The sequence below is a fragment of the Acanthaster planci genome, linkage group LG04 (genome assembly GCF_054643075.1).
Source record: "Acanthaster planci isolate LZ-2023a linkage group LG04, COTS_SCS, whole genome shotgun sequence".
Lineage (NCBI taxonomy): Eukaryota > Metazoa > Echinodermata > Asteroidea > Valvatida > Acanthasteridae > Acanthaster > Acanthaster planci.
Window position 1 is genome coordinate 16,385,823 of NC_141780.1, and position 27,702 is coordinate 16,413,524.

The following is a 27,702-nucleotide window of genomic DNA, read 5'->3' on the forward strand; positions in this document are numbered from 1 at the left end:
ATGCAAGATCGACATTTGTGAACAAGATTAAGTTTTTCATTCAAGATCCGAGTAAATTTTCATGCTAATGAACGTGACCATTCACGATCCCGTCTCCAACTTCGATATCTCCCAGAATGTATTATATGCAATGTACGAACGACATGCCATGCACTCCACTACTGCTTGAAATTACACACAAGTCTATGCAGGGTTGATAAAAATCACGCCTTTTTTAATTTAAAAAATCAGATTAAAAAAAAATTAAAGTAGGCTTTTTTAAAATCGACTAAAGACCAAGTGCTGACTGCTGGGGTTAAGTTTATCAATGAGCTGTGTTTTTCTAATCAAACACAAAGTTTGCTAAGTCCAGTTACCTGATATGCTGAAATACACATAAACTCTTGGTATGAATAAAATGATTGTGCAAATTTCAGTGATAAATCAAGATGATTAAAGATCAGTGTCTCTGCTTCTTCAATGGGATAAAACTCATGTACTTGCTAACACGACGTGCCTTATGTAACATTTCGAAAGACTTTACTGAATAACTCAGTGCACATCTTTGGTGTTCCCAATTTTCATGACATTTGGCAATACTGTCCACAAAATTGGTGCAGTCAAGATATTATGTCTCAGTTGGACTTGCTATTATAATCCAATGCATTCCTGATACTTGCTTACTACATGTCATTCTGTTGCATCTCATCGATTCCAGATTAAAATTGAGATTAACAGAAGGACTCTCATATCAATTCCAAAGTAGAAATTCCCGCTGAGTGAGTATGTTGCACTAGACATGCTTCAAACAACATCTGACAGCAAGCAGTGCCTATGCACCAGACTGTATCGGGTCATAGGCAGGCATCTGCTCGTGATTTGGATGTTTATGACTTCCTTTAGATGTTTGCTCGACAGTTGTCGAACTTAACGAAATACAGGAAACGTTGTGCTTGCCTGTTCCGTAACCAAACAAAAGCTACGTTAAATGGAGACTGCGGTGAAATTTCTTCTCTAATAATGTCTGGTTCCTGGGCTTGCAGTCTCTTACTACCAGTTTGAGCTGTCCTTGTTTTTCGAGGTCCTGTAACATTCTGTATTCCACGTGAAAATCGTGGTTCTCCTTTTTCCCGCCAAAGTTGTAGGTCGTAGCGTCGTAGTAATGGTACTTGACGTCTCGGCCCTCCAGATCTTTGTAGAACGGGTAGAAGCCGAAAAGGGTGATGTTGGAGCAGAACGTCCGAGCGGCTGCGAATGAGTCGAATCCTAGCGTGCCGTATTTGCTTAGACGATAAGCTCTGCGAGTAGAAGAAATTGAAAGGGACAAAGTTTACCGAGAAGTCTGGCAGAGTGACAAAGGAGCAAAAACTGCAGCCAAATCACGAGAATTCAACAGTATTTAAACGAAGAGATAAAAAGCTCCAACACCTGCAACACAGACATTCCGAAATAATTGTATTTGAAAAAAAAAAGCTCTTTACGGATTTAGGCAAATTTGCGTTGTCATGAAATGTTAGCTTTGTTCATTGCTAATCAGCACATAGTTGAAGAAAATTTGTCCTGATTAAGCGGTACATTTAATTCACAAATAAAACCTTTTTCACTGTTTGTCTACGATGATTAAAAATTAACGTTTTGCTCGGAAATTTTGTCAAAATAATTATTCTTCTAATCATAGTATAATGGCAGGAATAACTGCATAAAGATCTACAAAATATCGATTTTCCAGGTTTTGTCGTGTAGCCTACTTCATGAGAAGAACTCTACATAAGTGTGGAGTTAAATTGGTGTAATTTAACACGGTCAGTGTTATCAGCGGACTATACATCTGACTGGGTACAGTCATCTGATAACAACCAGGAGGTTAAATTACACCGACGAATTATCTCCGAAATGAATCAGCCTACTATGCGAAGTAAGACCAATCGAAGCGGAAGGCATGCTTAAAAACAAAGGTGGCTCCGGGCGAATAGCAACAAGGTATATTGTTATCCCTCACTCATTGCAAAAAGTGTAGTGTTAAATTGGTGTTAAATTGAAGCACTCGGCATCCAAATGAGACAGCACTGGACTGGTAATGTCATGAAGTGGATGTCGTATCGAGGCGGTTAAATTTATACAGCAGGTTTTGCAGCGTAACTCAGGAATAAGAGGGTTGTCAAATTAAAGACAACCAAGGGATCTGACCGTCTGATTGGGTGAAACGTTCCTGTGACCCTGAGAAGCCATGGAAGCTACCGAAAGTGATCTAAAAAGATTTTGATGGCGATTAAAATCACGTTGATAGCGTGAAATCGATATTACCGCCTGACATCATTTCACAGCCGTTCAGCAAGCTCTGTCAACACTGTACGTCGACGTGTCATCTTCAAGGTTTGGGACAGTCCATTGGGGGTCACTGCTCTGATGTGAAGGCCAATCTGAGCCACCGTATACATGTATAATACTTACCTTTCTATACTGATTGATTTCCAGCTGAAGGCGAAACGAATGTCCGAATAGTCGAATTTCCTGAGAGTTTCGATTATGGTGTGATACTGTCTTCCCGCTTTCTCCATTTTCTTGTTTCGGAACAGCAGTTTCGGATACCAGATTATCGACTTATTCAAAGAACGAATGTGATCGAAGAATCGATCTCTAACACTGCGTTGCCAGGGAAACAGACTGTAAAAAATGGCCTGGCTATATTGGTTTAAAAGTTGCATGTTGAACACGGTTAGATTAGTTCTGCGACCAACGTCGACTTCGAAGCGTTTTAATTCTGCCATATTGGCGCGAATGACAAAGTCGTGCGAGTCTATGAAATCCCCGCAGCTGCTGTTGTTTAAGATGCCGCCGTTGCCGACCACGGCGCAGCTGCCCTGCCTTGGGATGAGCTCTACGCCGGGAAAGTGTTCCTCCAAGCTGCACTGCTCTACCTCAAGCACTCCGATCTTTCCAGTATCGTTATTTTTCCGCGGTATACTGACAACGGGGTTGAAGTTTTGCAAGTCAAAAGTCATGTTTTTTGTCGGGACGTCTTTCTTGTAGACGAAGATGGCCAGATCTAGTGGAACGCAGACACCATCCACAGACCTATAGAGGTTGGAAAATGGATCCTGTTCAACTGTACAGGTATAACTCTATCTCCCCCGCAAACAATCCTGCCATGCTTGCAGTTGTTGAAGTTTCGTTTAATATCATTTGACGTATGCAGTAAAGCATGCTAGGATGAAAAAAATCCAATGATCTTCATTCTTTATTGCTACAAATCTATCTCCATACATGGGAACATCTTTTGGAGCAAAAGTCACCCCTATGAAGTTTTTCTAGGTATTTAGTTTTAAGGTGAGTTTTTCTGCTTTAAACTTTGGCCTACTGAGTCGACATTTTCATACATGTTAGGCTACTAATGATTATCTCAAATTGCACGAACCCTGTAAAATAGTCCTTTCAACCATTTTAAGTGAGTTTGTTCTGAGCCAATTGGCGCAAGCTAAGTGTACAGATAAAAATTGCCTTAAATTTCTGAGAAGTGCTTTGTGCGGCCCGTCGGGCGACCATGACCTACGCGATACGGTAATACGTATGCGTGTACTGTGTGTAGCTGCATTCATATACACGGAACAATAAAGGTCTATCTATTTTTATGCAAAATGTCGTCTGCTTCACCTCATGTATTCTTGACTTTGTCACTTCAGTGCTATAGTCTATGGGTCAGAAACTCTGTAGAACGAACGACATTGTCACTCCCAACACTTGAAACCCTTGCCCTGGTGTAATAAATGAAAGGGTTGGACAGAGAAGGGGAAGACACTCTAATCTAAGCCCCCGAAACGGCACACAACGGCAGGCCAACTTACCGGCTACACACAAACTTGCACTGAGGAGCGGTCATTCGTCGCCATTCCACTGTAGTGCGACCGGTCAGGCCGATGATATCCGCCATTCTCGGAAAGAGAGAGCACAAAGCAATTATCGTGGATAAAACGCAGAGTGCTGCGAGAAGCCGGCGCTTCGTCCTCCAGAATCTCCTGACGGCCGGCATGGCGAGGCGAAACGCTCGCCAAGCTCACGCTTGTGCAATTCGCTTGAACCTCACGCCGTGTGCCCTTTGGCCCTAGGGTTGCTGAAGGGTAATATTAGGCTGCGCATGCGCTGCGTGCAGTTAACCGCGGCACGGCGCAGATAGCCGGACGCGATCGTGTTCCGACACAGATAAATCATGGACCGTGGAGTGATGGCCGTGTGTCTGTGTACACATGTGCAAGGTGCGTGGCCTGTATGCTGCGGCTGCCGTGCGTGTATCTTGTGCATGGGTGTACATGTACATGTCAGAGTTTCTCCCCACCGGACAAAAACCGAAGCTTCCTTATATTATAAGTCCATCATTTCTATTTATCCAAAAGAGTAAATGATGAAATCACTGTTGAAAAACATAAGTTTCTGGCTAAACAAAACCTTAATGTTCAGAACCATATTATCAAATCTGGCAATTACAGGAAAGCTTTGTCCATTGAGGCATTTCTTGCCCTTCTATTTGGTGGAGCTCCACTTCAAGATCGCGAGGGTGTTGTGAACGAAGAGAGAAAGACACAAATTGTTAGGCAAAATTGTTTGAGTAAGAGGCCAGTGTGGTCAGTCTCTGATACTTAGTGATAGGAGGATTCCCTCCCATTGCTAGGGTCGATGGCGAACGTGCGATCAGAGTTTAAGTGAGTGATGAAGATGATGAGGTGAAAATAATGAACTTCAAGACAAGGAGGTAGAAATAAACAAAGAAGAAGCTGGTCAGCCTGAGCAAAACGGGCAGAATTGCACCGGGAGGCATATGTGCTCTATCCTCCGTGACACTCAAGCTCGTTCAGATATCCCGCGAAGCCCGATCTCAACTTGAGAACATGGGCAGACAAAGGCTTTCAGAACTCTTAGAAAAGGAGTCTACTCACAAGAAATCGCTAACATAGTGGCAAGTGTGCACATTGGGGGGAAGGAAGACTTTTGTTTGGCATTGACGATGAGCGTAAAGGAAAGTACACAAAGGCTTGAGGGCGCAGACTTTGCAAGTTAAGAAGAAACGGGGAGCAAACCTGTCTGATAGGCCTCACTTGCATCAACAACTCGCAGGTTCTTAATGGCGTGAAACTTCATAGCCCAAAAGAGGTATGGATGACCAATCTTTTCTTTCTCAAAGATACACGGCCCAATCTGGAGGCGAATCTGGGTGAGCAAGGAGGACGGCTGGGGGAGTTTGATGTGCTTCACGTAATGGTCCCAGTAACCTAACTCATCGACGTCGTGCAATACTGTTGGAGAATTTCCCTTTTCATTCCATGATGAGGCTAGCGACAGAAACCAGAGAGCACCGGCATTACTTAAACATGACATATTTTAATCAACACACTTTGAGAGGTGGCGGTAAAAACAGACCCATAGCCTGCAAGCTCTCTTCGAATGGCAGTGGAGATTTTGTCACCCGCACCCCGCTTTTAATTTAACAAGACTCAAGACACTACAAATTCGTGCCCGAATCCCACTTTTCCGTTCTCACGCTCCACTTTTGCCTTCTCCCACACACTTTCCCCTTCTCGCGATTTTCCCTTCTCGCGCACCCCGGCCACTTTTCCATTCTCGCACCCAACGTTTCCCTTCTCGCATCCCTTTTTTCCCTTCACACAGCCCTCTTTTCCCTTTACTCACCCCGCTTTTGACTTGACAAAACTGAAGGCTCCACACGCTGCCAATTCGCTCCTGTGCCCCACTTTTTTCTTCCCCCCCTCCTTTCCCTTCTCGCATCCCACTTTTCCGTTGGCGCACACCTCTTTTCCGTTTTTGAGCCACTTTTGACTCGACAATACTGAATACTCCGAGTCCCCACACGCAAATTCGCTCTCAAAAGTTCGCTCCCGTGGGGGGCACAGTCCACTGAGCACCATAAGAAAGCACAAATGTACTGTGCATGTACACAGAGTGTAAACGTCATCATAAAGATCAGTCTATAGGTCCATTCTCTGTCAAGGAAACAGCCAAGTGGGTCTTCACGACAGGCAGATCCAGCCCCATTAAAATCATACAGGAATACAATGGGCAGGCTAGGACAAAACGGGGCCATGGAACCCTCACAAAAAAATTAGCCCGTACACGTGAAAAACACCGGAGATATTTTGGTAAAGCAGTTCATATTGACTTCATTATTTCAGCACTGTCTTCGGGACAATTTTTACTGTGATTGTACAGTTGTACAGTACATGTAAATGTGTATAATTAGCCTAGCACGTGCCTAGTGGAAACCAGTACAGTAGGTGATCAACTGATAATATTCAGATAACTCAACAGAATGAAAAACAAAAGACTAATGAAAGCCATCTAAAGATGTTCCTGAAAATGTTCCGAATAGAGAACGAAATATTAAATCAACATGATTTCTATCAGTCTTTCTGGATTCTCATATTGAGTCGCCCAGTGGAATCAACCATGAATCAACAGAGTATACCTAGCTTGCAATGGTTCAGTTTCGTCATACAATACACTGTCCAGTTCAAAAATTGGCGTGCATTCTCGGGGAGCTGATTTTTCAATATCGTTGCCCTAACGCCAATTTAATAAGTGTGCACTACTCTATTTCGTTTTGTTGCGACTTTCACCAGGCTGTTTGCAAATTTTCCCCACTGCACTGTTCTTCCTTTTTCCTTACTACTGCTGACTTTTATGTTTTAATATTCGGGTGCTTGACAAACCCAGCCACCGCCTTGGAGGGTCAGTGCAGTGGTAAATTATGAAACCACATGCTGTCACAGCGCTCGTAAAACCCTGTGGTCATCCCGCTGTTTATTTGCTTGTAATTCTGGATCTTGAAGGCCACTGTGGGCGTGGAGCAAGGTGAGCATGTGCACTCTTATTGGCTACGTTCTGGCAGTCACAAGCCATGGGCGCTGTTTCCTTATTGGTCCATTCTGGTTTGTACACGGGCCATCGCGATGCATCGGTACTCTGTGTACAATCAATTTAATGTCGCTTCTATCGTGAGTGTCCGAGTAATGTCGCTAAGTGCTTGCAGCCACTCCTAAATTCCAATACCCAAATTATCACTTAACTACTTTGGTTTGTACATCTTTCAAATTTCTTTCTAGCCATAAAACATGAAGCTTGTTGATTAATTGTGCAGTTATAGAGTTAACGGTTTCGTAGTATAGTTCAACTCCAGTTATTTTCAGAGAAAACAACTGCAGTTGAACCTGTACAGTTCGTTTCAGTCAATTTGTAACAAGATGCTGTTATCATTTACATCTGCAACATTAACCTCTTTGAACCGTTGCAGGATGACCTCAGGAGCATAACTCAATGCTGCTCAGTTCTTATCCTCATTCTGAATTAGGCCTTTCCAGTGATCGCTCTTATCCTCATTCTGAATTAGGCCTTTCCAGTGATCGCTCTTATCCTCATTCTGAATTAGGCCTTTCCAGTGATCGCTCTTATCCTCATTCTGAATTAGGCCTATCCAGTGATCGCGTGCGGTTAAAGGGTGTTAACTGCAGTGGCGTAATATATAACTAGGAATAAATTTCCGAAGGGGGCCACTCGGGAGTGCACACATATTTTCAAGGGGGCACCACAAGAAAATAAGCTGCATTACAATAGACATTATTCAAAGATTTCAAATGGGGGGGGCACTCAGGAGGTATGGGCATCTGCTGGGGGAGGGCACTTTTCCTCATGGCCCACCCCGTAGTTATGCCACTGGTTAAAGGGCGTAGGCTAATTGGAAAGCATTTTGAAAATCCAATTTAATAGAATAAACAAAAACATTAGTCTAACTTAATGCAGCCTATATATAGATTATCCCTCAACGCATCATCAGATTCAAATGAAATGTTCAGTTTGGAAAATGTAACTTCCCATCACCAACGTAGCTCTTCCAACCGAGCGGGTACTTCTGCTCAACACGGGGTAGGATTTTATGCCTATTTTTTTGGGGGGGGTGTTTGTTTGTTTGTTTTCTTCTTTCTTTTCCAGTAAAGTATAAATAGGGACCTACTGAAAGCCAGAAGTGTGAACTTACACGAACCGCTGTCCATGTTCGTGGAAAGTGCATAGGTCAAAATGTGACGAATAAGTCCATTTTGTATGCCTGATATGTGGTAAAATGTGGTCAAGCAGATGTGCGCAAAGTGCCGTTGGAAGAATCGACTTTGTGGCATCACCTCTGACGCGACTCTAGAGGGGCACCAGGCAAAGTATGGACGGAATCGCACAATGATGCCCTGCCTGTAGAATCGGCGGCGCCAACTTGAATATACTAAGTCTTCTGGATGGAAGCCGCTCTCGATGTTGAGTCAAATGGATTTAGGATATGAGGATAAAGCCATCTCTTTTTTCACAAGTTGATATTTATATTAATAATAATAGCACAAAGAACACATTTTTCATTTCATGAAACTAAAATTATGAACCCAATTCTGTTTTATTTCTTTCGTTTCGGGGACATCGCAAACAGACTGAGCAAGGGTGAATGAAACCTAATACTTTCGAATTACCGTCTTCTATGCATTCAACATGTTCTTAAACCTTCAACTCGTTACACGGCATCATCATTCCTTCTGATCTTGTATTGGTAACAGGAAAAGTGTTCAGTCGTTCTTTATTTGCAGAGATTACAAGGGTGGATCCAGAACCAAAATGGGGGGGGGATTTTTATGTAACCTTTTGCTGCCTTTCTGAGAGGGGAGGTTATATTGGGGAATTTTTATAGGCTTCGCGGGAGAGGGAATAGAAATACCCCTTTTTCTCATAATTTCAAAATGAATTCTTTTGGGAAGCCATGGTCCCCAACGCCCGCGGCAATCTTCCATTATCAGCGCACACATTGTATGTACATTTGCGACGCTCATAACACTTTTCCAAGGTTGCTGCTTGCATTAATTATGTATGTTGTGGAGTCCTCATGGGATTCCAATAAACCGAGATCAAACCATCCATAGACCAAGTGACCACTGCATAAGGCCAACCCCAATTATATAGGTGATTGGTTTGGTCTCTGGGCAAGTTAACTTTGCCTGATATCAGCAAACTGAATTTGTCTTGTTTCTTGACTGGCACATAAAATGTTAAAGAAAACTACAATAACATACACAAGCATATCATAAGTTCCCACCATAACACAATGCTAATAATAATATCGTCCTGTATACTTTCAATCCACCGAACACCAGGAGTAAAATATAAAAGCCAATCATAAACTTTTCGGTTAAGGCTTCATCCTCAAAAGAAATTCAAAATTCTCAAATTGATTTAAAAGAAAGACAACTCACCAAATCCAGCAATCATAAACTGAGGTGAAGGATGAAAAGCATAAAATCTATTCTGTACGCTCATATACATGCATGATCAATTTCCAAGAATATTCGTGCAAGACAATGCTTTCTCCAAAATATTTCTGCATCTAGCACTGACAAGGGAGTTATATTTATTTATCTGTACGTACGTTGCCTTGATTATTTTGTTTAAATATATTGCGACTCTAATTGTACTTTGCCATCCACCGGCCTGGGATTACGTGAGCTATGAAAAAGTAAAAAGAGAAAGAATTTATGGTCCATGATCAACCTACGATCAAATTCGCCTGTTAGGGACAGGGCAAGTTTTGGAAGTCGCTTTGGGTAGATTTTGTTTCGACCCATAACCCGGGGCACTATACGGTTTTTGCCGCTAATGGCATGGCTACGCAATTGTGACATCTGAAAATCCGAGGAAAATTCTTAAAAAGTTTGACTACAAGGTGCATGCATTACAATTCAAACACTAGTTCCCTTGGCTGAATGTGCTCTGAAGTTAAAAAGCTCCACTCAGGAATTTGGGCGTGGATTTTTGCTGGCATCAAGGTTCACAATGATAGGGAGATGATCACAACTTATGAGAAGGTTCCTGGCTTTTTGCTCTTGGTTTGCAATCTCTAACGACCAACTTTAGATTCCCTTGTTTCTCGAGCTCCCGAAGCTTGGTGTACTCCTTGCCAAAATCGTGCCCCCTTTTGAGGGAAAAATTATATTTCACCTCGTCAAAATAATGGTACCTGATATCTCGGCCCTCTAGGTCTTTGTAGAACGGATAGAAGCCGAAGAGGGTGATGTTGGAGCAGAACGTCCGAGCGACTGCGTACATGTCTAAACCGAGCGTGGCTGTTAGCCGTATACCCATAGACCTACACGGGAAAAGCAATGGAAAAGGAATGTTATCACATCATGTAGTCGGCACGAACATCATATGCATATAACCTGAAAACTAACTGTCGCAGTTTCTTTAGTTATGAAAAGCTGGGGTGCAATATCGAACTAGAAAGTTCGCTCGCTGGACACTTCCAGCGATTGCAGTTTCTCCTTGAGCTTAAGTTGTTTCCATTAATTACCTTTCCACGTGGATAGGCGTCCAGCTGAATGCAAATCGAATACCAGAAAATCCAGTCTTCCTTATTTCATCGATTATAGATTGATACCTTCTTCCAGACGCATATATGCCCCCTCTTTGAAACAGTTGTTTCGGATACCACAGAATCGACTCCTTTAAGATTCGAATGTGGTCGAGAAATCTCATTTTGTTTTCATCATTTATTTTGCTTCCCATGGCATTGCCGTACAAAGTCATCAAGGCTAGGTTGAAAGCATTCAAATTTGCCTTCCTTCCAACATCAACCTCGAAGCCCTTAATCAGCCCCATATTGGCGCGAATGACAAAGTCGTGCGAGTCTATGAAATCCCCGCAGCTGCTGTTGTTTAAGATGCCACTGTTACCGACCACAGCGCAGCTGCCCTGCCGTGGGATGAGCTCTACGCCGGGGAAGTGTTCCTCCAAGCTGCACCACTCTACCTCAAGCACTCCAGTCTGTCGAGTGTTGTTCTTCCATGGTAGACTGACAACAGGATTGTAGTTTTGCAAATCAAAAGTCATATTTTTCGTCGGAACACCGTCCTTGTAGACGAAGATGGCAAGATCCAATGGAACGCAGACACCGCCCGAAGAACTAGGAAAAAACACAGGAAATCATATATAATGACGCCTTTCCCTACACTGTTAAAACATACTGTAAAATAACAGGTTTTCTTTGCCTTAAAATTACAACCATTTCCAGTATTTCTCGTTTTACGCCCTTTTATTTGTAACTTTACCCACTGCTGACCGTTAATAAACAGAACGCCGTATATTTACTTATTTATTGACGCAACAGCCGTAAATTTACGGTACTTGTAAAATTTACCTGAACTGGTCCCGTTAAAGTATAGTTTTGTGCTTTGACCCTGTAAAAACACGTCTATTTGTTAACCTTTTTTCAACCGATTACAGTATTTTTCATTGGGGTACATGGATTTGTTGAATAAATATCATCATTAAAACCGCACTAAAACGGTTTGATAGTGTTCTAATTTATTTGTGCTCTGTTTTATTTAGTTTGGTTTTTGCTGTCCCATTCTGGTCCGGCATACCAGTGTAAAAATTACATTCAAGGGCTCAGTAACTAATTCATTTTACAGGATTTCTTATTAAAAAATTGCAATAGCTCAATGACTTTATTAAACTTTTCAGCTGTACGTTTTATTTTTTTAATGATACTGTCTGTGCAGACCCTTGGAAGGCCCATCAATACAGAGAGACTGCCTGGGAATCCGTGTTTGGTTGCTTATGGTATGATAAAATAATTTACTGTGATTTTTAATAGTTTCAAAATGCAAGTGTTAAATTGTGTAGCCAATATTTAACTGAGGGTGCAAATTTCCCAATGACTTTAAAGTTATTTTTGAAAAAGGGAATTTCACTTAGAACTTGACCTACAGGTAAACCTTCAGCATTATTGTACCTGTACTAAATGAGCATTTCAGCCTCAATTTTCAAACCCATTTTCAAAAGAAGTGGAACAAAAAGTATGCTGATTAAAAAATTTGCCAAAGAATAGTGGCATCACAATTGCATTTCCTGATGTTTAACCTCTGGTAAAGGGTCCAGTTAAGGTAATATATGTGTTTGCATTTCGTACTCATAGTCAAAATGTAGGAAAATTGCTATGGCTCGTTAAAACTCAAAGAGTTTTAAACACCTTATTTTTTAAATGGCTACAAAAAAATAATTACATACGATGAGGTCGATTTATTTTAATGATCATCCTGGCTTGCAGTAATAACCCAAACTTGGAAAAAACTTAAACAACCACATGTATTAACTTGACAATCTAAACAACTTTGGTGTTTACTTTTTTGAATACGCACTGTATTCATATCTACAATGTACACAGTAATAGCAAATGCAGAAATGCCGAACAAGACTCTAACAAGTGTCTGTCGATGAGTGCTGCTTACGTTGTTGATTTTTGTAATTATCTACATACATATCTGTATTATTACCACAGGACAGCCACTCTGTGCTTCAAGGTTTACTCTTGCTTTTGGTAAGGTGTTGGCAACTGACTTGACAAATCCTCTATCAGCAGTGTGCATGTGATTCTCCTCTTACTATGCATTCAACCTGAAGTATCCACAGAAAGCAGAAGGAGCCCTCGAGTTCATTCAGAGGTTAGTCTAATGTTCTTGCCATGTGGCTTTTCAGAGAACTGTTGACTTAAAATGTTACCAGCTTTATACCAGGTACATGTACAAGAATATTTGTCGAAATAATTACTTTCCTTGCATTTGGCTTTTACCTTTAAACTCCAATAAATGTATATGGGCAGAAAGGTAAATTTTAAGGTGCTGTTAAACCCCTTTGACCAAAGACTGTTGCTCATCAGTTCAGGGATGTAGCACAACAGTTTGCAACTATTGTGCAAGGAACTCCTTGTGGTAAAATGCCGTAGAATACTATCTACAGATAATCAACCCCTTCATAACAGAATTTCAATTTTCATGTTCGACCCAAACATGAGAACAGCCTTGAATCATCAGCATTTAAGCAGAAAGTGTACAGCAGCCCATTCATGTGGATGCTCATTCGCACTTGCTGTAGCACCTAACGAAAACTCCCACGGGAGTGCTGGGGTGCAATTTGGCCTGCATGAATGGGTTAATATAGACTTATTCTCCGACGGGGCCTTCGAGGGGGATTTGTTACAGGCATTTCTTTTTTAAAATTAACTGGCCAGCTTTGGATGAAAACCTGAGCTGGTAAACGTGTGTGACTGTTGCGAAATGTATTATAATTGCAATATCTAGCACATTGAATATACCGCTGTTCTACTGTTTACATTACATGTTTTTTTATTTCTGTAGGTGCTTCGTTGGCCTAAATCCCGCATCCGGAACCAAAATGGGAAGAAAGAAACCTTCGGTGCATCCAGGTGTGTTGATACTTGCCAACTCGATGAAGAACTTGGAGAACGATTGGGATTTGTGAGCACCTATTTTGTAGCATTGCCACCACCGGTACCTTTGCCTTGTTTCTGCTGTTTGATTATAGTAGATTCTTAGGTCACAAGTGCATGAACCTATACTTAATCATTGGGGATAATTTTTTTATTTTATTCCTAATGGTTGTTTTCCAACGAAATAGAAAAAAAATGTGTAGTTGGTTAGTAAGGATTATCTTAGCATTTAGCCAAAATGCAGCTGATTTTTGCATTCTGCATTCTGGCACTTTCAAGCTCATCAACTCCAATAAGTGACACCTTTTCGATGTGCAAAGGCGGTTCCAGGTAAGCAATTTCATGGAAATGTTAACTGATATGATGAAAACTTATTACCAGCAAGTGTTGGGTTACATACAATACAAATGGTGTATGCATTTGTCGCAACCCCTGTCCATGCCTTTGTACTTTATGGACGGCCTCTTAGTGGACTGACTCAAATTGGCACCTCAGTTGTTACAATGGTCTGTACACAGATGAGCGCTATCCTACTAATCATGGTCTATACAAGTTCTCCAAAACATAATCAACCCACCAACTACTTTAAAAGTGGTAAAAAAACAGGGCTGTACGAATATGGCCTTTTCACACTAAGGGTCAATATCACCATGGGATACGTCTTGTCACACATGTACATGATTATAGCCTAGGCCTGTATAGCAAGCACACCGACTCTCGGTGTTCCAGGTGAGGACAGCTGCTCGACTTACTAGCTTGCACACCACTCAGTTTTTCAAATAAGTAAATATGCTCTATAAACATTCCTTTTTCGATAAGCTGCTTTGATTATCATGTCACTTCAGCAGCGTGGTTATGAAGTTTCATGTTTTTGTAAATTGTTTTTGGAGGTTTCATGGCTGCATTAAAAAAAGAAATGTTCTTGTTTAGCATCAAAGTTGTATACTTATCCACATAAGTAAACATGCTCTACTACATTCCCTGTTCGATAAGCTGCTTTGATTATCATGTCACTTCAGCAGCTTGGTTGTGATGGTTGATGTTTTTAGTAAGTTGTTTTTGGGGTTTTCATAGCTGCATTTAAGATCAGAAATGTTCGTGTGTAGCAACAAAGTTGTATACTTTTCCAAATGAGTAAACATGCTCTGCTGCTCTTACTTTTTGATAAGCTGCTTTGATGATCGTGTCACTTGGTAGCCATTGGTAGCTGGGTTATGATGTTTGATGTTTTGGTAAATTGTTTTTGGAGTTTTCATGGCTGCATTAAAGATCAGAAATGTTCGTGTGTAGCAAAAAAGTTGTGATTTGTGTTTTATTCAAGCAGGAGTACTTTTTTTAACTTAGTTTATCAGCATGTGTACAAGGCAGTATTTTTACAGCACAGTTTGCACCAATTTTACGATTAAATCACTGCATTTGGGCCTTAATTTAATGAAAATGTTGATAAAAATACAGGAAAATACCTGTTGTTGCACGGGATTCTTACGTTGAGTTCACAGTAGTGGGATGTAATTTGACGGATGTCTCAATGGAAACCTACGTTTTAATACAAAGGGTGTGATTTTACACGACTTTTCCCATGAAATTATACATTAAAAGCTGTCATTTTACACGTCGATCTACAAAATGTTACTTTGGAGCTACTGTATTTTTACTTGGCCCATTTGTAAAATTACAGCAGCGAGGCCATGATTTTACAGTTCGTTCGACACTGTATTTCACATCCCGGTCGTAAAAATACAGTTTCCCGTAATAAAACGGGAAGGTAATGGCGGCCAAACTGCCAGGAAAATGCTGTAAAAATACAGGTTTTTTTTACAGAGTATGCGCATCAACACTTGCGCCAAGAGTTGCGTATCCGGCAAAATCGTTACCGGGGCGATTTTGACGGCTGAATGAAACGCACACGTGTGTAATGTTAATAGGTCGATGTTTGTGTCTGTTAAAGAGAAACGCATCGCATACTCAACGCACCCAAACAACATATATGGAAAGGCGACTTAACTCCTTCTTTTCAAAAAATGGCGTAACATTGTGTGCCGGAAGTGGGGGGGGGAATTGTGGAGGGATGACTTACCTTGCCATGGAAATTTGAAAGGGGGGGTGCTGAAACCATATGATACTATAAGAGGCAATGATACAGGTGTACATTATGTATTACATTCCTACAGAATCATACCTCAGAACTACATATTTAGGGGGGTTTGTTCTCCCTTGTGAGTGCTATTGAGTACATTTTAGTTGTTGGGAAGTCCCAGTTCTGCTACTGGTATCATTTTACTTAAGGAAACAAAAACTTGAAACGACATGCCAAAGATGAGTGTCTACCAAAAATGTATAAGGTTTATACAGATCTTGAATATTTTCTCGCGACCGATCTAAAACTTGATTAAATAGGCCTAGGCCTTGGGCTAAGATTATCTGTATTCGGCAAGATCCAGGTATAGCCCTGCTTCTATAGTGTATAGCACTTTAAAACAACCACGCAGAACCGTGATTTAATTAACCAACCATGTGTTTCGGAGCCTCACAAGAGTTTTGTACCGGTATAATTTCTAATGGTCCCTGCACTACTGAAGCAGATGGATCAATCAGCTTGCGCAGCAACCAACTTTAACGCCCTCATATACTGTACTTATTGGAAACGAAATGAACAAATTTGTAAAAACACAACAAAATTGTGAATTGCAGGAAAAGCTCACATTACAGGCGGATTCAAATGCAAAGATGTCAGGCACCGATGCGTTGTCAATGTCAATGGACGTACAACTTCAATAGACGATTTTCAGTCACGTGATTTTTGACGGTCACTTTTCAATTCCACAGAAATGTGTGTGGAAATGGCCGACGTTCTTGCGGATATGAAATTGCCAATACATCCAATGTTAAATTTCTAATACCAATCTTTCTTAAAATTCTTTTGGAATGGATTTTGGTGTCACGGAGGGGTAATAAAATTCCTTAGGCATTGAAATTTAAAAGAAGAACCGGTGTTACATGCAAATGGTGTTAAAGTTGTCTTACAGAGCATGCGTCTTTGAAAAGAAGCCTTCTGATTGGTTGATATAAAATTATGGAATGCGAGCCGCTCTAGATATTTCTCGTGAAACGTTATGTGCCTGCGTGCTTGGTACCTTGCCTTGGTTGTCATTCAACCTTTACAATCCGATAAATGGATGATGAAATTGTGTGAATTAAGATGCCCATTGCGGGAGTTGGAGAAATCTCAGGGAGTTCAAGGGCAACTTTGTAGAAGAAGTGGAACTTGGTGTCTTAAAAGTTGATGTTCTTCAGACTTGAATCGTCCTTCAAAAAGTTCACTCCGTCAAGACATGCCTGGTGCATGCCCTGCACAAATTACGCTGATGCGCGCATGAGTATTGCTTATATACGCGTGACAGACACACAGCCTGGCCTGTCAAAAGACTCCATCCGAGCTAAAAGTTATCTAAATATATATAACAAATTATCTAAATAACCAAACACAAATTACATTTTGGCCTATAGTAATTCCATACTACAGTAGGCTTAATTTTTTGGTTGACATGCCTTGTACCCAATTTTCCCACTTGAGGGCCAACTATACATGTACATACACGTACTTAAACCTGATTTATGTCTGTAACAGCATCTTTCAATGATACCCTTTACTGCACATTCTGCCAAAAAGCACTGTAGCAGTAGATTTTCATGCCCACCCTTTTTTTAAAAGGGGGAACATTGGAAACAGCAACTTTCATACCTTTCTTGGATAGTTTGCCAAATTGTATCCTTGGATGGGACTCTTTTTAGAAAAATACAATGATTTCATCATGAATTGCTTTTTAAAGGCCTACACTACAAGTTTATAAGCCCAGGACCCTAACACTGTGGTAAATGTACATAGGACAGTGTGCATTTACCGGTAACTTGTCTGTAATAGTCCATTCTTTAAAGTAGGTTTTACTTGCAATTCCCAGCTCTATAGGTTGTGACCCTAGAACTGCAAGTGACGTTACCCTGGCAATAAACTCCAGTGAACCAGACACTAAAAGCAGCCCTCCTCACCCAAAGAAACCAACAGGGGGTGCTACCTAGCATGTCTCTCCGAGACGTGTTCTTTCGAGTAGTTCCAGTGGAGAGTGGTTGTGTGACATGTTTGAATTGAGAGTATTGCCAAAGTTATTTTAAAAATAAGATTTGTTTAATCTCTTTTCTGTATATTTAGAACAGAAATAAGACAGAATATTTGGTTAACTGGTATTGCTCTGTGCAAGGTTTAACACAGCACAGCCGTACTCCAATATTCAATAGGGTGGTTCTCATGCTAATTCTTGGTATAATTTACTGTAGGTGTAAGGTCAAGTACTATATGAATATTCATGTTCCTAGATTAATAAAGCTGCCGAAAGATTTAAACCGCTTGAATATACCCTACAAATACTTTTATACTTTTCGTTTCAAAAATTGAAAAAAAAAATTATATTGTTGTCAGAGCACACAGTAATCTTATTAACAGCCTCTCATTGTCAATTTCAAATTAATCAACAGGTGTGATCATCAGCGGTGATTCTGCCGGTACCCCTAAAACGGTAAATTGGAGCTGTTGATGTTGCACTACTAAAAATGTCCGTTGTTGACGCTAGAAAGGTGTATGAAAACACATTTCCCCCCAAACCTAGGTCAAGTTTACCTAACAAAGTGGTAAACAAAATGAGGATATGCTTTTAAACGAGTACACAGTTCCTCGAATTGAGTAAAATGATGCCAAACACTGCTAAATGTTGCTGAGACAACCACCGCGTGAGTTCACTCTCTTGCTGAGTGCAGTGGTCGCGTCGATCGACTTATAGTGGAATTGGGGCGATTTCCTTGGCAGAATGACAGTTGCTGATCTGCTGATAAAGTTGGATCTGGAGTTCCCCATTCCCCGGTTTGAATGTAACGATTGTCTTTCCACGACTTTGTTTCAGTGAGTCATGTTCATATGAAAAAGAAATATTCTTTTTATCGATCATGTACAACCTTTGGCCAACAGCACAGCACATGTCCGTGTCTTTCCTTCCTCCACGGTGTCATTTATCTTTGACTGCCAGGCTCTGCAAGCAGAAACAGTCAAGAGTTTTCCATGCCTCCAAGAGTAACATGTATGAAAAGCTTTTCATCCAGAAATATTCACAATATATACATAATATACCACAATCCAAACTCATTTGTGGAACCGGCAATGATTGGGATGTAAACTTTAATTCTACGCTTGTAGTTACTGCTAATATTTAACATTCATATCATTACAAAACCTTTTTTCTCTTTCATCAGGCCAAGCTCCGACATGAAGACTGATATGGTTCAATCCATCGTGAATGCATGTCCATGTTTAGGGGATCCACATGGAAAGGGCTACGTAAGTTTACTGTGTTAGATGATGAAAAATGAAAAGGAAAACCAGGCATGTAACTGTGCTTCGAATCAGCTGATCTCTACTTTTTCCACTTCACACCCACACCATTGACAATTGAAAAATTTGGAAAGATGGGTAATTTTTTTTAGTCTTGTTAAATTCAAAGATTCGTTCATCATAATTTTAGGTCTGATCATTGTCTTAAGATAAAGGAGGCTGTTAGCTACATTTTAATTTTGATACTATGTTGGTTGGCTAGCAATTAGTGCAAATCTTCAAAGACTATTAAAAAACATGTAGTAGGGAAGATGCAATTTAAAATATTTTATGAAGGGAAATAGCGAAGTGGAAATACGCTGCCTGAAACAAATGCCTTAAATCTCTGTAAATTGTATGCGTGCATGGAAACACACAGCTAATCAAAATGTAATTACCCAGGCACTGTATTGGCATGTGTGTTTGGTTGCACTGAGCACTTTCTTTGCAATCTTCTCAAATCATTGCAACTCTTTGGTGATTTACAGTCTTCATTGAAAAACAGGATATCAATTTTGTACCATGACCTGTTTCTGTCGCACACATTTTCAGGACTTAATTCCTCCAAGTTGTGGTATAGCCTGTGCGGCCGACGGTAATTCAAGAACAGTTTTGACAGTGACTTTAACGATGGCATTCACTCACAAACAAATCTGTAAGAAATCTGCGAGAATGTTGTTAATCATTTACCCAAAATAAACATTTTGCACCATGCTTTGTTTATAGACCTTCTGCAATGCACATAGGATGGCATTTTATTCTGTCCCAGGATAGGTACGAGTGGACCTTTTTTAGCTGTATTGCTGTTGAATTCAGATGAAAAAATATTTTCTCTATCCAGGAATGAGGACTATATGCCCGCCTTTTGCTCCCATTACCATATGAAAGTGCATAATATTAACAATCAAGATACCAATCTGTCCCAAGGCAATAACAGCTTGGGTACTTGCTTGTCCAATCGTTTCCAAGAGGGGGTCAGTTTGGAATGATACTGTCTAGACAGGATCTACAAGAAGTCAGCCATTTGTACTTGTTCGGGGGGAGGGACTTTTAAAAACATGGACAGGCCTTCGTGATCACTAAGAGGAGAGCCACAGTTGATGTATCCAATCCTTGATTGAACTTAGCCGCTACAAGAATCCGCCACCAGGTCACCCCTTCGCTCCAAAATCTACAATGTACTATCACCATGTTACAATAGCACATGTTGTATTGCTACTTAAGTTGCACGGATTGACCTTCAAGAGTAGAACCGCTTTCCAAGTAATGAGACTCACTTAAGGAATGACTAGTTGAACCACTAGGCCCTGGGGAGGAAAGCAGGGCTGGACCGGATGGGTCATGAGGCAGCCCACCGGCCTTATAAGGAAAAGTCAGTGTTTATTAATTTGACTAACCCTACCCTCAAATCCAAATGAACCAAACATATTCATGCATGCTGTATTAATATTCAAAGACTAGTGGCCAATACCTAATAAGGTTCCAGTGTTTTCACTTTATAATATTCAGACTTTTTGTTCTAGAAATAATTAAGTTGACATGAACAAATACAAACAATGAGTGAAGTGGACTGAAAATTGAGGTTCGAAAAACTTTGATGTAAATGTCATTTTGGTTTTTTTTTTCAGTTGTAGTTTGACCCTCTCATGTGCACCACATGAGTCAGTTTAAAATGAAGAAAAATCAACACTGAGTTGTGTGGACTTGGAAAAACGAACAATAAAGAGCTTGGATGTGATGAGCACTTAAACAAGTATTTTCCTTCCATATTTTCAAATCTTTTAGTCGACAAAATAATTAATTTCAAAATAAACAAATCAACGTTGACATAAAAATTGAGATGAGAAAAGTTTGGGTGTAAATGACATTTTATTGGAGTCTTTTCCCTCAATACCGTCAAGCCTTTTTGTACACAAAATAATTAAGTTCAAAATGAAAACAAAAACAGAACTGAATCAATTAGATATAAAAAGTGAGTGTGAAAGGTTTTGATGTAAATAAAACGTAAATAAATAAGTGTTTTCCCTTTCCACTGTTCAGCCTTTTATATCCACAAAATAATAAGTTCAAAAAGAAAAACATATAACCTTTTCTAAACGGACAAAATATGGGCTAACTCCTTTTTTCAATATATATTGTTTCGGCTATAACCTGTCTATTATATGTAAATTTGGTTTATGCTTCAAACGTATTAAACCTTGCTTACATTAACATACTTTTAAAATGGGCCTGTTGAGGCCCATTTTGTTTTTAAGACTAGTGCTTTCAAGCTGATTTTTGTGAATAAACGTAAAGAAATTTGTGATTGAATACATATTCTGACTGTCCATTATGTGCTGCAAAAATTCATGTTTCAGTATTGACCCAACATTTTGGTTTCAGTATACACACAAGTGACGTTGGATCAGCTGTAGCGTCAAGAGAATATGGCTACTCATTTGTGGGGTACAGTTTTGACACTATGAAATTACGTACGAAATTTGACGTCATTATTGGGTAAACGCTTTACTCAGATGTTGAGTAAAACTTGACGCAACCCGTGTTACCTACAGCGCTTTACGCCGCAAACGACCATGTTCCCTTTTCACCACCACAAAGAGTAAGATTTTACGCAACGTTGGGTATTTATTTTTTAGTGTGTAACCACACTGTCCCCTACTCAGCAATAAAAATGCAATCAATTGTCAATAGTTTTGTCATTTGAGATTCAAACTCCTTGTATAATTTCTTGAATTTCTAGGTATTGTGTCACACCAAAGCAAAACTATTGTGACCACTATAGAGATGGGGTGACACCATTCGGGGTATTAAAATTAACACAGTACAAGTGTGGTTTCTCGTAATGCTAAATAACAGTGTTACCTAACACCACATTCCTTGCCCAAAATAAACACCATTTTGGAATTATTTTACTCCCACATTTGTTGGTTAAGTCAAACACCAAAAAATTGGTGTTATTTAACACCAAAAGCCTTGCCCAAAATGAACATCAGTAAAGAGTAAAATTTTATACCATCGGTGTTATTTTTAACACCGGAGTTTCTGTAGCGTGGAAATACCCCGATTCAGAAATGTACGCGCCTCCATGGAACATGGCCCGCCTCCCAAAATGCCGTTGCCGTTATGTTTGATCACGTGAAAAGCCTCTGTAGCCTGATTGGAGGGTGCAATGGTATGCCTTTTTACATTTAGACTAAATTGATCTTTTTAGATTAGTTAACTGAACATTGATCTGGAAGTGTGTTCAAATTTAAATTCGCAGGAAAGAAGAAATTTGGCCGCAAATTAGCAGTTAACATGCACTATAGTTTACAAAAGCACAGACAGCCCTTTCCCCCAAATAAACTCTCCAAAAGCTCACAACAGGTTGGCATCCATCTGATATCTTGTAACTTACAACCTATAGGCCTATGTTCAAATCCAGTTTTATTTGTTTTATGCATCCCAAGGTGTCCCCTTAATAAATTCTAAGGGGACAATGAATTTTAAGTTACGCCAATGACTAAGATGTGCGTTTTTGTCTCTCCCAAAGACTAAACACCGGTGCTTTAACCCCAAAAGAGCAAGGTAATTTTGGCCACCTCACATCGGGGGGGGGGTAGATTCTACCCTCCCTAAGAACCAGACTGTGCTTAGCTTATATATTTTGGAATCTTTTGAAGAAACCGTTTCATTTGAAGTTCAAGGTTACATGCGTGCCAACCTGCGTCCATTGAACATCGCAGAGGAAAAAAGTATACATTTCGGCTGAACCATCTCGACAAAATGCGCGCTGCACATGTAGGCCTATGTCCGATAAGTGTCAAAATGACTGCAAAGAGTTACTCTAATAACTACCAAAGGCTCCAATTCCTTAAAAAAAATTGTACAGCAGCGATATCGGGAAAAAGGTTAGGTGGAGCGGATTCCTCCCCCGGCTCTTTTGGGAGTAAACCAATATGCGTTGGGATCACTGCTTGGGTCGATGGATGGGTTTCAGGTTAGAGTTAAGTTGAACTTACTTGCTGCACACCATCTTGCAGTGAATGGAAACCTGCGCGGGTTTATCTTCCTTGGCTTTCGGGGTTGAAGGTGCAAACTTTACTGTTCCATCGTCCCTCCGTCTCCCGTCATTGGTGGTAGTGATGACTTCTGTCGTTGCGGCCCCTCCTGCAATATGGCTCTGATACAAGGCTATCGGTGTACCATGCTTACGAAGACGGAAACAGTAACTGCAAAGTATCGTGGTAGCGCTAAAGGCAAACAGCGTCGCTAGAAGCAGCAGCCATTTCGTGTTCGATGGTTTGCGTTTCAAGCGTCTCTCTGCAAATCTCGCGGTGAAAGGATTTGGTCGTGGACCCTTGTGATCGTCCATTTTTTAACGTTTCCGGTAAGATCGGTGAAGCTCCCGTTTTGCCAGTTCGTGCAGTGATAACTCAATCAATGAGTCGAGTGTGCGTCCTGTTTAACAAGAGGATGGGCTCTTTGTACCTCACAGTAGAATTTTTGCTCGGAACAATTTTTGAGCGGAACAAGAGAGGGCGTGCTTTTGAAGGGTAAATCACCCGGTTAGTAACATTCTCAAGCAGCTATCGAGGCATTTTTTTTAACCTGACGTAGAGCGGAGTTGCTCCCATGGGGATCCAATTTTTTCTAATTACGTAATTAAAAAAAAATTTCGGCCAAATGCAAAAACCTCCTGTTAATTTGTCTCTCTGTAGATGCTGAACAGTCTAGTTTAGTCACCTTTAACATGGGGACTTCCCCGGAGCTGAGCAATTCTTTTCCAGAGCCTGCCTCCAGCCAAGTCCCATGGGGATTGTATGTAAATATCTAAGCCACGTGCCGATAATGGTTATTGACAAACCAAGTGCCTGGGCAAGCCTGGGCCTGTCTTATATCAACGGTCGGTCTCTGTGATGTGTCTTTGAGCAGTCTAGACAGCTGTCTGAGTAGTTTCACTGCTTTGGGGGGGTGTGCCAAATTTTTGTTGATTGTGGTAGGACCCCTTCCCCTTTGACTGGAAAAAGGGTACCGTGACCGTACTCTGACCTTTTTTTCGGTTTTTTTTTTATTTGTAGGCACTTGGGGACACCCTCTGATTAATTTAAATGCCAGTAGAAGGGAATGTGGATTTGGGAGGAGGGTTAATAACGACGGGATCACAATTGTATCCTGTCCGAGCATTAACCCTAAAAAGTAGGTCCTGTGCAGCGGATGAATAACTGAAACCTCCACCAAATACGAACAGAAAATACGACTTCCTTTAAAAAATGGAGCATTACACATTTTGAGGTAACAAAATTTTGAGGAGACACAAACCTACAGGGCGGAGTGAGAAAGGTCACCAAGCAACAACCTTGTTTCTGCTTGAGTGTACATGAGCTGCTCTCCCGACTGAATATTTGCTTATCATGATGGGGGCAAAAATACCACTTCTGCCAAATTGGAAACGTTGAGGATCATAAGCCTCGGACGGGCACTGCGGCTGCCTGCAGAACTATACAGAGAAAAGTCTCATTACGCAAAGCGGTGGAACCGCCCCCCCCCCTTTTACGACAGGCGAGCATGCCCATCCCGTACGATTTGCAGGTCCTAAAATGGGAAGCCTATTGGCTGATGCCTGATGGTATCACAACTGCCTCCCCCCTCCCTGAGAGTTGTGCCGCCGTTGTCAGTACTTTCCTTCGGAAAAACATAATAGGTTTTCCAAGCCAAATTCGTTGGCTGACAGTAACCGAACCAATGACAGATATAATCCCAATGTATATACATGTACGTTCAATTTAGACACAACTGAAAAAGATTAATTTTTAAGAACAAATAAATAAAGCAGCCTTATTGACATCCTTTTCCTACTTTTCGATGTTTTTGTGCCAGAGGATCGTTCTTGTATCTTACTTCTCAGCGCCAAGTTAAGATTTCCTTGATTGGTTTTTAACCAACACAGTGTGTGGTGTACATATATGCCGTATAGGGCCTACACAAGTGCGTAAGTGGCTTTGCGTGGTAGTGTTCTGTTCCACTGGGAAACCTCCTTTGTGCATGACCCGAGGAACAAAAGAATTGGGCTGCAAGATGGCAGCTATGCAAACCCATTGTTTCATCTTTATGAGCATGTAGTTTATGAATGTCAGAATCCCCCCCCCTTACAGGTTTTCCTTACCGAGCATCGAACCGAAGAAAAATTTCCAAGGTGTGATGCGGTACGGTGGAAATACTTCATATTTTTATGACGAAGTTTTGACAACAGACACGAATCGCAACATTCAAATGCAATGTAAGCAGCCAGTTATAAAGCCGGCCAACCACTCCCCATGGCTAGCCAGCTTACTTTTTCTATATATTAATGACCAATCAATAAAAGGCTTCCACACGCAAAGACACTGAGCGAAATTTCCGGAACATCATTTTATTCACAGAATTCAAACTGTTTTAATACAGATAACGTTTCTTCGGTTTTATACACCCATTTCCCTCGAAAAAGGAAGTAAATAGAGTCAAGGGTTAAACGAAGCAACAGCGGCAGTCTTTCCACCAGCTTAATTTTTACACTTTCATTCAGTATCTCGCCCAGGAAAGAAAGCCTACGGAAAGTTGGAACCTGTGAATAATTATACCTCAAAATAAGAAATGGAAGTCCAGAAAATTAAAACAGATTTCATACGAAACTGATGACATAAACGCGAGACTTTCCACTGAGCATATAATCTACTACGACGGTTGTATTCAAGTGAGATGTAGAAACACATAAATTACCCAGTGTGCAAATTCACGTCTTCGAAAGAGAAAGTTGAGAGTACGTTTCTGCAATACCCACGGATCGGGAGAAAAAAGATGGACAATGTTCGCCTAGCAAAAATTCAAACGCATAGCAAAAACTTCAACACTTTCCTTTCACTTGAGCTGGATTAAATTATTTTCAATACATTTTTTACCAACAAAAGCATAATGAATTTTACAAAGAATGTCATCATGCTTCTGACCAAAAAGCTATTTAAATGCATAAATCTGTAACATACAATATCATTTCTATAATGACTATACCTAGAATATACTCTTCAAGACTACCCTACACTCTGAACTAATTCATACCTAGACTGGTGAAAGCAAACAAGTTCTACCAATTGTTTTGGTACAACAGTATATTCCTTATACTTAAGTAATATAATTATGTATGATGCACCTTGTCTTTCTTGTTTAAATTGCTTGTTTAGGAAATATAAAACTGGCATTTGGAATCAGCAACAAAAACATTTTCAACATTCGAACGCCATCAACTGCGTTCCTTCCATGCAAAACTTAGCATACCGAACTCCTACAAACGGTTTATAAACTGTCCCAGATATTTTCCAAAGAGAAAGCGAGAAACAAAAGAAAAAAAATCAACGTTATGGTATTTTCACAGGCATTCAATAGATGGTCAGGAATCTCCTCAAACGTAGAGAAGTTGATTGAAAGTCTTTCTCAAAAATTGATCTCTGACAATATTCCTGCTTCTGGGGTTTCTGTACAACGCTGGACTGGTCTCCTAACCTTTGGTACGCTTTATGTTGGCACTACTCCAGGTTAGTTTATAGATCCCAATGATCACCCATTCACAAAGCACAACATCAGTGGTCCGTGTAAAAAAAATGCTCGTGCCAAGAGCTTCAGAGTTGCCATCAAACCACTCCCAAATCAAACCCCTAGTTAAAAGTCACAAGAATGACCCTAAGGAACAGTCTCTGACTTGAAATGTGACTAAAAGAACAGTGGTTGGATCTTTATGACTTGAAAAACTCTCAACAAGGGAATCATCATCAGATCAGGCAATGCTCATTTGGCATAAGAGCTATTGCAGATATGTCGTTCAATACATCCTTCCACGTTGTCACCTGCTACTTTTTGAAGATCTCTTGTTTGTTGAGCACACAAAATTGGTACAGCATATTTCCAGGTGAGATACTGGATGATACGGGACCTTGCTTAATGCAGCTGCGTGCTCAGAAAGCCAGATTGGTTTACATTTGGCGGCCACAGTGGCCCGTCAGCAAGCCATTGCGTTGGCATTGAACTGGGACCTGCCAACAGCCAGCATGGGACAATACATAGCCGAGTACCAATGCACAGGTGAGTGCCAATGCACAGCCAAGTTCCAATGCCCAGCTGAGTGCCAATGCACAGCCGAGTGCCAATGCACAGCCAAGTGCTGATGCACAGCCAAGTCACGTGAGTACCTAGACATCTATTCGAAGGCCTGAGCGGCCACGTCTGGCCTGTATTTCATGTGGCCTCAAGAGCCACTTCCTGAGGTCACCTAACCCCCTTTGAGGCGCAACAATGCAGAATTGTCAATAAACTGACCACAAAAGAAAGGACTCACTGGGGGAAACCAGTCCTATATACAAGGAAGCATTATTAATATCAGAAGCCATATCATTCTTGACTCAGAAAAGGAATTTCTGAATCCTCCATCAAACTATAAAGCAACTGGAGTGCCCTGTTGCTCAGACTGTATTTTGTAGAGCATAAAACAAAACGCAAAAGCAAGAAGGAAAGTGACCTTAAGAATAACAGTCTTAAGGAAAAGTTTTCAATCATTTCAAGAGAAAATTTTAATACTGCTGACATTCAATATGGCTGCAGTGAGAATTACTGAGTGCTGATTGTAGATTTTATTGACAGGGATTTATAACAGGGGTTGGCCAAACACAAGGGCCCCAAACCAGATTAAAGGGTTTTCATGCCCAAGGCAATGGAGCAAAACCTTAAAAACTTCAAGGGGATAAACCACGGGTGATCCAAGCATAGTGTCTCAGGGATTTCTCTCTATCCTCCGGTTTCAGGCCAGGCCAAAGCCTTCTGTACACTCCTCGATGGCCAGCAGTAACATCTTGCGTAGTTTGTCGTACGTCTCGTAGGCTGGGAGATCCAGCTGGTTGAAGCTAGATGGTACAAGAGGGCAAAATGAGACAGGCTGGTTAGACTTCAAGCAACCCAAAGAGTGGTTCTCATACACCACTTCCGA

General features: G+C 40.8%; 3 protein-coding genes and 1 long non-coding RNA gene across 7 annotated transcripts in view; 1 reads left to right on the top strand and 3 right to left on the bottom strand.

Annotated features, from left to right (window-relative positions):
- Positions 1–193: 193 nt before the first annotated feature.
- On the bottom strand, positions 194–4,188 carry LOC110974121 (alpha-2,8-sialyltransferase 8B-like). The gene is made up of 3 exons (XM_022225494.2): positions 3,822–4,188; positions 2,431–3,054; positions 194–1,277 (listed from the first exon to the last, which is right to left on the bottom strand). The coding sequence occupies exons 1-3, from the start codon at positions 4,004–4,006 to the stop codon at positions 959–961; spliced, it is 1,128 nt and encodes a 375-aa protein (XP_022081186.2). The 5' UTR covers positions 4,007–4,188; the 3' UTR covers positions 194–958.
- Positions 4,189–8,377: 4,189 nt separating this feature from the next.
- LOC110974119 (CMP-N-acetylneuraminate-poly-alpha-2,8-sialyltransferase-like) lies at positions 8,378–23,196 on the bottom strand. Its single transcript, XM_022225493.2, has 3 exons — positions 22,715–23,196; positions 10,361–10,972; positions 8,378–10,156 (listed from the first exon to the last, which is right to left on the bottom strand). The coding sequence occupies exons 1-3, from the start codon at positions 23,065–23,067 to the stop codon at positions 9,859–9,861; spliced, it is 1,263 nt and encodes a 420-aa protein (XP_022081185.2). The 5' UTR covers positions 23,068–23,196; the 3' UTR covers positions 8,378–9,858.
- LOC110974120 (uncharacterized) lies at positions 10,985–14,682 on the top strand. Its single transcript, XR_002597551.2, has 3 exons — positions 10,985–11,631; positions 12,350–12,512; positions 13,206–14,682. It is a non-coding gene; the product is annotated as an uncharacterized LOC110974120 (long non-coding RNA).
- A 1,888-nt stretch (positions 23,197–25,084) lies between the features above and the next one.
- LOC110973984 (E3 ubiquitin-protein ligase HUWE1-like) overlaps positions 25,085–27,702 on the bottom strand; it is a 75,737-nt gene continuing 73,119 nt past the window's right edge. For all 4 annotated transcript variants that reach the window (XM_087135650.1, XM_087135649.1, XM_087135648.1 and 1 more), the window contains one exon: positions 25,085–27,619. In XM_087135650.1, the coding sequence (XP_086991776.1) occupies positions 27,517–27,619 (103 nt within the window). In that variant the 3' untranslated portion in view covers positions 25,085–27,516. The remainder of the gene's footprint in view (positions 27,620–27,702) is intronic.